This window comes from Colletes latitarsis, chromosome 14, assembly GCF_051014445.1.
Source record: "Colletes latitarsis isolate SP2378_abdomen chromosome 14, iyColLati1, whole genome shotgun sequence".
Taxonomy (NCBI): domain Eukaryota; kingdom Metazoa; phylum Arthropoda; class Insecta; order Hymenoptera; family Colletidae; genus Colletes; species Colletes latitarsis.
The window spans coordinates 25,200,729-25,211,889 of NC_135147.1; the positions used below are offsets into that span (position 1 = coordinate 25,200,729).

Consider the following 11,161-nt stretch of genomic DNA (forward strand, 5'->3'; position numbering starts at 1 on the left):
TATTTACTTTTCGATTATTATGCCTTCCCCAAACTATTTATATTGATTTCATTCTCAAATTTGTTAAATCAGAAATAATAATTCATTATTTATCTAACACTCAAAGAGCTAATCACTGTACTGTTTACTTTGACTTATCACAGATGTTTGTGTTTCGTATTACGTATTAAAGGATGAATTAATTAAGTAGTAATATTTGTTAACATCTTCGGTATATTTTATGTAGTATACATGCAATATGTATATCTATATCAATAACCTAACCTAATCTAACCATAGTATTAATATTTACAGTATTAATTGTATATCTATACCATAGAATAAAATAAATTATTCAGTATCTCCAGGAATATTTATACAATTATTAAGTTAGAGACCTCCGACTTTCAGTATTACTTGAGATTATGGATAGTTGCTATGATCCTCTTAATTTTACTAAACGAACAGCTACCCTACTGCATGGTTTGGGTGCACCTGAATTAATACCAGAATGCAAAAAAAGAAATATATCAACTGACGTACTGCATAAGCTCAGTACACAGGAATTTATAATGTTAGGTAAATTAAACAAATTTGAAAATTAAAAGAAAATTGCTGCAAAGATAAAAGATGTCTTTGTTTATCTTCTTTGAATGAACAAAAATTCTTTGCCATAAACTTATTATTTGAATGTTTTATTGGATTACTAATATACTATGTTTCTATAATTTTATACATTATATCTAGTCTAAATGACTTTATTACAGGCATCAATCCCGAAAAGGCTGAAGAAATAAAAAATGCTTTAAACATAAAGAAAGGATTTGGCATCCCCATAACAAATGTTTCAGAAAGGTAGGAACTAGTTTTTCCTTTCAAGTATTTTTAAATAATAATATTATTTCATAAAAAATAATTTAAAGTAATATAAAAAGTTATTCTCTAGGCTTTAAATATAGATAATTTAGATAATTAACTAATGAACAGAAAAACATGTGAACTTTTTAGGCTTCAACATTATCTTGAGATAATTAAGAATGAAGAGCAACATTTATCTCTGATACAAGCATTTGTAGCATACTGTAGATTAAGGCTTGTGAAAGAGAGGATTAATATATTTGTTAATCCCAACAAATGTTTAAGTGCTTCTGAGATATTACCAATTTCTGCTAATGCAACATTGATAGAACTGGAAGAAGCAGAACAAAATCTTTCTGAACTGGAAAAATTCATCTTAAAGGTATTTAAAGTTATTCAGAATAATAATAATTTTCAAGACCTGATTCCATACAACAACATGATTGAATTTCTATTATTTCCTTTTACAGTTACAAGACAAACCAAAACGAACTAATACTCGTCAACTCTATTTCTTGATTAGTGGAATAGGATTAGTGGCAATTGTATTATTAAAGATGTGTATGCCCTAATTATTTCGATGTGAACAATGTATAAATAATAAATAAGCATTTTTATTTACACGATGTATGTACATTCATTATAAATTAGTAATGAAAATTATTATGTACTACAGTTATATATAACAAAAATGAAATTAAACAAACAAAATTCGATTCTATCGAATTTCTATCGAGATTTCTCGATATTGTTTTCATCGTGACATCGAACAATGACATTATTAATGATGTTAGTAATGCAAATTGAACATATCATTTATCGTATTGTGTTTACAAATTTTACTTTTAATATTCTATAAATGATAGGATCAATGATATTGTAATATTAAATTTTGAATTTTGCATTGATTGAAAAATAGTGAAACAAACAAAGTGCCAATATGTGAATGTGTGTTGGCTAAAACAAACAAGTGGATAACTGGTAATACGATAATTAAACTCAATAAATCGATCGAAAGCGATCGAGTTCTCGATTAACTTAGCGTTCCATCCACCCGAAGCGCGCTTGTTAGAGGATCCACCCCAAAAGAACATGGGTGCTGGGAGGGAGAAGAAGGGTAACCTCTCTTGGCGCATGCGCGCTTCTATCAGCCTCGAGCTTTCAAATTTTAGCTCAGTTGCACTAAGATGGACGGTGGAGCGTACGGCGGAGGAAAGGCAGGAGCCCCTTTCGACCCTATTGCCTTCGTTCAAAGGCCTCAAGTCATCTTAAGAGCAGTAAGCCTGGTAAGTTCTCTCACCAATAAATCTGATACCTAATCGTTTGCTTCGACAACGTCTTCACAAACTGACGGAAATGTCGATTTTATGCGACGAACATTGATTTTAAAGGGTGAACCACCACTCCCCCCTCTCCACCAACCCAACACGATGGGGTTCTATTGATTTTTCGCCAATTCCTACGATACATCCCATAGTACAGGATCCCGTACAATTTTCTATTCTTTTTTTAAATAAATTATGTTGTCGACGTTCGAATAGGTAGAACGAATCGAAACGTCGAAAGTATATATTCCGAATGTTTGCTCGGGCAGTGTGGCTCTCGCGAGTTAATTTTTACGTGTATCGGATCGCAGAGACGATTCGCGGTTTTTTTAGACGATTCGAGATCTTTTTATGTTTCAAAGGAGGAAAATGGGCTACGAAGGAAATGTCGTGATCGATTTTGGATGTAATTTAAAGTGGGAACTATATTTCAGTTTTAACGAGAACGTAATTGCAGCTTGAGGTATAGGAAATTGTATCAAGAGTGGTAACATCTATTAATTAATGTTTTATGCCTCGAGTAATTTACGTTAGCGAGAATATTTTAGTACTCGAATTGAGTCTAAATTTTTTAAACCCTTCGACGATAGGAAAAACTTATACGCTCTGTAAGCAACAATTTTGTGAAATTATGTTTCAATATATCGGAAAGTATTCAGCTCTGAAACATTACGAAGTCACGGAAGTTCCGAAAATTTTGATTATAGTTGAATTCATGATGATCATGGAGATATTAGTGTTCTGGTATGCTTAAAAGAATTCACACGTTAAACATTCTGGAGTGGTCGGAATATCAAAAATTCCTACGCACTTTTCGATGATTTAGACTTGGAATTAACAAGTACCGAATTACAGAGTACCGAGAGTATTGATTATTTTAAAAGTCCGAAATTCCACGAAAATCGAATACGGTTTCCAATAAAAATTGGTAAAATTTACAATTTTTGTTTTTGTCTAAAAGTATTTAGCGACGAACATCCTCTTTTTAGTAGTTATAATTACTTATGATGTCATATTTGTTTAATTTCATTAAACCTTTACGAAATAATACTTTAATAATTTTTAACAATGTTTGATATGTATTATTATTATTATTTATGTATTTATTTACAATTTAAGACGTTTTCTTTCTTTTTATGTTAACAACAGCGTCTAATTTAGTCTATAAGTAATATTTTTATTATTCCAATAATGTAAGAAAATAAATAAATTACCTTTAATTTAGGTATTCTATTTTGTAATTGAATTTCCTCTTTACTTTCAATGTCTTTCTTACTTCTTTGAACTGTGATCTTCGGCTAATTCTATATCAAGTCGGAATTGGACCAAGTCGAAATTAAGTTTCTCTTCGTACAAAGAGAATCGTAGAGAAGGTAAATATTCCAAGGAAAATCGTTTTAAAGTCGCATTTAAGTACAGAAATTTCAAATACGATACATTTGCCGAGGACATTAACACAAGTAACGAAAATGTCTTAAAAAGTTAATATTTTGTGGAGTAACTTATTTTTAATAACCACAGCACATCTTGGCAGCATCGAATCTATTAATTTTACACAACGTACTTGTGTATTCGTTGCATTTACAATGTTTTACACGAATTTTATTTTTTCACTTTTATGCATTTCACGACGAATTTGACGACTTTGCAGTATTTACTTTCAACGCGATACCAATGTTTTCCTTTGAACATTTTTATCTCTTTTTGCGTCGAATACTATGAATAAAACAACAGTGTAACGAATTTAAAGTCACACTTAAAACGGACTACCATTGTTTCGTAAAAACAAGCTGCACGGTATTTTGAAATTACACAATTATCGTCTAATTTTTCAGCTCTTTGCAATAATTGTGTTTGGATGTATAAGCAACAAGGGGTGGTATCATAATAAAGACGGAAAAGAGGTGTGCATCTACAACGAAGACCACAACGCCTGTAATTATGGAATAGGAATCGGAGTACTTGCCTTCCTTGCCAGCATTGGGTTCCTCGTCGGAGAATATCTCTTCGAGCAGATGTCCTCCGTTAAGACCAGGAAGCACTTCGTCCTCTTTGACTTGGGGTATTGTTACCAACTATTTTAGCGAAAACAACTTGTTCCTTGCACAATTGAAGACGAATAATTTCAACCATGAACGCAATTGAAATGTTCTATTCTGGTGTTTAGATTTTCAGGTTTCTGGGCATTCCTTTACTTCGTTGGATTCTGTTACTTAACTAACGCTTGGAACAATTCAAACACACCGCCTAAGCACTATGGAGTGAACAATGCTCAAAGCGCTATCGCCTTTTCCTTCTTCTCCATTTTTACCTGGGTACATGAGTGCTAAATTATAATCGTTATTTCTTTTCGATAAAAATACCGTCGTAGAAACACTTTATTGATCGGGATAGAACGGAACAAACAATACTTCACATCATTTTTATAAATAGTAACAAATGAATTTCGATATACTCGGCGTGAAAAGTAAAGTATTTTTACGGGTATATTAATTTTGTATTAAATATGTATTTTAAATGTTTCCTTTTTTAACGTTTGCTAGGCCGCCTGTGCTTGGTTCGCCTTCCAAAGATTCAAACAAGGAACCGATGCCGCTTTCGCGCCCAGTTATGAGGCAGATCCTGTTGGTGGAACAGGATATACAAGCTACCCCGATGCGAATGATACCGGCTACCAAGACCCACCTTTTGGCCAACAACAGCAGCAGCAGCAGCAACAGCAGCAACAGCAACGGATGCCTGATTTCCAAGCTCCGGCTTACTAACCCCTTCAGACATAATCTAACACTATCGGTAAAATAAACAACATTTATACGCAATTAATTTGAGAAACGACATTTAATTTAACGCCGTCACAGCAGGTTTAACAGTTTCAATTTGTACGAGTCTGATAATCATTGTGTTGCCATTTTTGAAAGTTTGGAAGTGTGTGGTCTTGCTTTCCACAGAAAATTAATAAACGCCTATAATTTTAATTTCGTCCACTTATTTCGCTGATGCAGTTTGTGGTTTTCGTAGCAAATGTGATTCCCTGTTTCAGACACAACGCAAGAAACAATAGAAAAAAGAAGACAGAGGCTCCGCGTGATACTCTACGATCATTCGATAGGTCATTGAGCAATGTCGATAGAGTAAGTTTTCATAGTAAGACAACTATAGTGAATGAAAGGGAAACGGAAATGGGCAAAGGTGACGGGGGGGGAGGAAATAGAGGAAGCAGGCTAGCGGGAGTGAGAAAGGAGAGAAAGAGTGAATGCGCGCGCGAGTGTATGCGTATGTATGCGTATGAAAGAGTATAAAGAATGCGTGGGTATATGTGTGAAAGACAACAAACGTTACTTGTTAAAACTGTGCTTCTTATTGTTGACCACTTAATAAGTCTTACACCTGAAATCATTGGCGTAAGCAAAAACGAAGAAAGAATAAAAGAAAAAAAATTGAGTTACTGCCCTTGGGTACACATTCGAGATCGAGATGACGAAAAATGGAAAAAAACGCGAGAGAGAAAGATGGATACTCACCATCCAGAAAATTATATGTACAAGGTGTCCCGTTTATTACGAGCATCTTGCATACAGCTTGTTGCTATTGTAGATATGAAAAAGTCACTGAAAGAAAGTTGCATTATTTGAGAGATCAAATCTGACGATAATAGGAAAACTTATCTTTTTATCTATAAGATCTTCTTATCGTATTTATCAAGGGCGACACGGTGGTCAACGCATTAAATCTTCGAAACGATGACTGCCCTTAACAATACACTTTTCCACGCGATAAGTGAACGATTGAATATTATTTCTTGATGGTCTTCGCAACACGTAAATCATAAATTAGATGACCGAGTCTACGAGGTAATGGTTGCACCTCGCTCGATCCAATGATTGAAGAATATACTACATCAATAATTGTTGCTGTAATGGAACGATTACGGCTACTATGTACTTCGCCAGTAACGATGATATTCTTTTTAATTGTACACGGATGAATACTGCCCATTTCATAAAATAAGTTTACAATCCGCTGAAACGTAGCACGAAAATGTTAATTCCTTGGCGAATATATTTTTAAAATCGCATTTCTTCCAGCTTCGCAATACACAAATATTACGTCTACATTTTATTTTTTAACTGTATACTTTTCATAATAATTATACTTTTTAATAATCTTTCACAGAATCTCTATAATGATCTCACAGAATGCTTAAATCGTAAGAGAGAAAGTGGAAATATGGACCACTTTTGTTTTACCAAAAAAGGTACATTAGTTAGAGGTACTTGACTAACTTTAGTCAAGAATTGAAAAACGATTTAATATTGGTCGTTTGTACTCTTGAACCGTGTAATTTTCTCTCGATCATTTTTTTCTGTTATATTTTCAATAGCAGTGAAGATATTTGAGATGCTCGTAATAAATGAGATTCCCTGTATATATAAATATAAATATAAATGCATATATATTAACATAATATATAAGGTGTGCTGAAAATAGAGCAGTACAAGCGAGAAATTTAAGGATTCCCCGTAGCTAAAAACAAGGAAACGTAGAAGAGTAATTTGTTTTTCCAAGTCCCAAATTTTTTTCGAATAAGTTACGATTAAAGAAAAAAACTGCAAGAAAAGGTTCTGAAAATAACTGTTTCAAATTGTTATGTGTCAGTTCTTACTGAAACAGATATAAAGAACCAAAATAATGTTCTAATTGTTATTGGAAAATCGATTTTGATTACGGTTCTATACGAAACTTCTTTTGGCATAAAGAATTAATGACAAGTCGAATTCGTCACTGTACGATAGAGTTAGGCAAATTTTATTCACGAATAACGAATAAAAGTGTTAGATTCGTTCATAAACTAGCCTTTGCCCACGGCTTTGCTCATCCGAATATTAATTTAAATATTTCTAATTTATAAATGAATTTAGGAATGGAACGTAGGTGAAAGTTAGTTCACGAACAAAATTTGTATTCGTTATTCGTGAATAAAATTTTCCTTAATCTGTTGTACGGCAAGGGATTGAAGACAACAAGTTTTACCCTTTTATGTTTTCTTCTTTCGATCTTGCGAGAAATCGTCTCTAATGTATTTCGTTTGTATTGCCATTTTCAAAACACTGTGTATATGTACACGTATATATGAATACATACTACATATACACATATATGTAATGTAAACGGATAAAGGATAGTGGCTCTGTAATAATTCTTAAGTAGTTACATGCACATATATTTTACCGTGTTATAACGTGTTCATAGAGAATCGCGAATATGACCGTAACATTACAATCGCAGGATCTATCCAGGAATTAGGATTCCAATGGAAATTAATTTGTTGTTTATTACACTTATCGTATATATTTATTTTGCAACGTGATCAGAGTTACGACTTTTTTGGTGGCAGGTATGCGTTTTAAAATACTGTGCGACGCGTTGTGTATTTTGGCTGATGTAACAATTAATTTTCGATGATTTAAATAATTTAAAGGAAATAAAAATTGAAGTTGTTCCGTTAAGTTTCGTTAATGTTGGTACTATTGATTCGAAACGCTGCGAAATACGATTATTCGACTGTATGTAGCATGTACAGTGGACACAATTGAGAAATTGGGAGAACAATGTTTCGATCAATAAAATCATAAATTTACTAAAATAATGCTTAATGTCGTTTACGTTTAATTTTCAGTAGCAGTCTGCTAAAATTGTAGGTCGGATAAAAGGTTGTCGGATATAGAATGTAAAATGATCCTTTTGTATCTAAAATTTTCACGTTTGGTTTGCATTTTAGAAAAGCTAGATCCAATATTTTAATTGACTTTCATTTTCATAGTTAGAATTGTAACAGGGATTAGAAGTGATCGCTTAGACGAAGAATACATATTTGCTGTTGACCAGATTAATAATGAAACATTCCTGTTCCAGTTTCTTAATTTAGTTGTAACATTAAATAAAGCTGCGTTTCTAAAAAGAATAAAGCGTTCGGATCGACGAACAGACATTGCGAACGCAAATCTTTTGTTTTAATATCGACAACCCTGTATCACGTCAGTATAAAATCGAAGTACTATTTAGTTATTTAAAAACAATGCTGTTAGCAGCAGCGAACAAATACCGATTCCATACTACTCACAATTAATTGGTGTAATAATGAACGACGACGAATGGTTTTCATATTCCCGTTCGTTTCCATTTTAAATACTCGGTTTTCGAATACGCACGTTGAAAAAATTGCTACAAATCTGACAACTAATTGTATGGCTATTCGTTTTCTAAAATTGATTACACTACCTTATTCCAGTGGCAAATTTAATTAGCGACTCGTATGGCTCGTATCAAGAATAACCAATAAATATCTGTTTTTATGATAAGCTGTACTATTACTTCTTTCGGAACGCTGTCGATATTGCGTTCCTTTTAATAACAACTCGTATTGGCGACGCCACAGTTTCCATGTCTATTATAGTGACAGCACTACAACAACGTATTAAAACCATAAAACAAAAAAGTAATTACTTAATGAAGAAAAGTAACGGAAAGTTATATTATGCGATTCGATTTTAACTTCCATTTGTTTCGTTTCAGTATTACGATAATGTTTATATTGAAAAAAAAAAGTAGAGAGTGTCGTCACTGTTATGGACAACTTTTTTCCGAAAAAGGAAAATCTCCTCGGGCCAATAAAAATGCAAATCTTCACGGTGTTTAACTTTCACCTGAACTTCAGTTTTTGTAATAACGACTATTTACTACTTCAAGCGACGTGAATGCCGTTCTCACTGAGAAGAAAGGGAGTATTTACTAAAAACTAATGATAATTATATAGTTGTTGTATCATTGTGATTATACTAGGTGTCTCATTGAAACAAATATCACTTCGCCTACGTGAAAGCGTAATTAGCGGCCAGTCGTTCTATTCCATTACTGTAAATAAGTTTATAATTTATTTCTTATAATTAATTACTTATGGACTAACAACGATTATTTTGCGTTATCTTTATATAGTATAAATATCGTTTTTTATATATAGACATAAGCGTTCGCAGATTCTACGGCTTGATTTGGAGAATCATGAAAGTATCGGCACTTCGGTCTCAGTTCTTTCATACTTAGGATAATAGTGATTTGAGAAAATAAAATTTAGCCCTGTAGCAAACTCTATGAAATGTTTGATCTATTGTCATCCGATCTCTTGAGACACCTCGTACGTAAATGTAGTTGTATTTGCATTCGAAGCAGTAAAGATCTGAGTGTTTAGAAAGAAGTATAATCATGTAATTAACTATAGACAAAATACAAGCAAGTAATTATTTTTATGTGAGTCGAACGATCGAACGACAACCAAAATCAATAGCTTCGATTCATTCAGCCTGGCGCGGTAACGTTGACGCGTACGTGAATCACTTAAAACTGCGTTTCGCCTAGAAGTACTCCATGAACGAAGCGTAAATATCGTTTTATTTTTAGCGTTTTATTTTTATAATTTTAATCGTCGCTAAACGAACGTTACGAAAATCAACGAGAAATCTTTATCAGAGTTTCTAATGACATTAAGTTTTCTAAAATTTTAACACACTTAGAATTGCAAGTGCAATTCTCACGAAATATTTACACTCGTACGCGAAAGTATTTTAACAACACTTACATTTTTAACATTCGACTGAATGTTAAAATAAAATAATACACGTATAACGAGGAATGGGTCCTAAGACTATACAAATGAAATTAGAAAAAATATATTTATTCCTCCGTTAGTTCTCGTTGATTTCCTAATATTTCGATTTCCAGCTCAAATATTTACGATATTTTAGCTTCGATGATGGGAACAGAACGTCCATCGTCCAATAGCGTACCTCAGATTTAAAATGAATTTCTTTTCATGGTATTATTGTATTTTGCATATTCGTTAAAGGTATTCTTAGAATTTATATTATTGAATAGCGATAATTTTGTTGTTTAATAAATTTTGAGTGCCTAACGTGTGACGATTTTCATATTTCCATTTTCAAAATTCTTAGTTATCAGGTTTAATATTTATAGATCATCGTTTTTTTTTTATTTTTTAAATATATTAAAATTCAAACACCTGCCGAAAGTTTAAAATATTTTTGACGCAACTAAATCTACCATTTAAAGATTAAAATGTCCCTTTTGCAATGACACCCTTGAAAATTGATGTATTAGATTTTTTTATCATTTTATTCTACTTTGAATACGTGTAGGACAATTACTCTGCATGGAATAATAATGAAAAACATTACAAATTTATTCTAGATATCTAATCAATTTAAATTTATTAAGTATTTTATGTTATAAGAAACACATGATTTAGAAATTGATTATGTAGTTTAATCGAAACCAGAAAATAAAGAGAAAAATGTTTTATTTGTAATGAATGTCTCATTTTGTACAAATATAAATTCTAATGCTTATGACCGTTATTTCAATACCGATGGCACGTTACTCATTCAAAGTAGAGACGGAAGCGAAGGGAAATGCGTCGAAATACAATGAATACGAAGCCAGGTCGTGATTCTGGGGCTTCGGTGGGTCGATAGATCGATCTTTCTTCCGGAGTTGACAAAGAATTACGTAGATATTTCATCGGCTCATCCCGTATCAGTAACACCCGCCGTGATAAGTTACGCTGCGAAGCCGCCCACATTTCGAATGGTTCTTCTGTTCACTTTGCACTATCGTGGATCGACGTTCAAAGTGTTTCAAGCTCACGCTTCCACCTCGGTAAATGGTTCAAACACGACTTAGTAAGTGATTTTTATCATTAAATATTATCGTGATACGGTGTGTCTCGATGTGAATGTTTGAAAGTAGAAAAATTCGAGTGAATTTAGAAACCTTTTGCGGTGGAAACCACAACAGTATACCTGTGATTGAGACCTCGTAAGTATAGCTTTCGTCTTTTAAGAATTGCAACTACACTCGGTGAAAAATTACTCTAATACGCGTAAAATACGTAGAATAAATTATACGTCGTCGAGATCGACGTTATT

General features: G+C 32.8%; 1 protein-coding gene across 1 annotated transcript; it reads left to right on the forward strand.

Annotated features, from left to right (window-relative positions):
- Positions 1-385: 385 nt before the first annotated feature.
- On the forward strand, positions 386-10,130 carry Syngr (synaptogyrin). The gene is made up of 8 exons (XM_076782240.1): positions 386-558; positions 747-834; positions 988-1,219; positions 2,010-2,123; positions 3,998-4,224; positions 4,330-4,477; positions 4,706-4,955; positions 5,203-10,130. Exons 1-7 carry the CDS (start codon positions 405-407, stop codon positions 4,925-4,927), a joined length of 1,185 nt encoding a protein of 394 aa, XP_076638355.1. The 5' UTR covers positions 386-404; the 3' UTR covers positions 4,928-4,955; positions 5,203-10,130.
- The last annotated feature ends 1,031 nt before the right edge of the window (positions 10,131-11,161 follow it).

Bases quoted from the DNA above. Each gene is read 5' to 3' on its own strand.
- Syngr (XM_076782240.1), top strand. From the start codon at position 405: ATGGATAGTTGCTATGATCCTCTTAATTTTACTAAACGAACAGCTACC. The intron at 559-746 runs GTAAATTAAACA...ACTTTATTACAG, and splicing joins ACAGGAATTTATAATGTTAG to GCATCAATCCCGAAAAGGCT. The intron at 835-987 runs GTAGGAACTAGT...TGAACTTTTTAG, and splicing joins ATAACAAATGTTTCAGAAAG to GCTTCAACATTATCTTGAGA.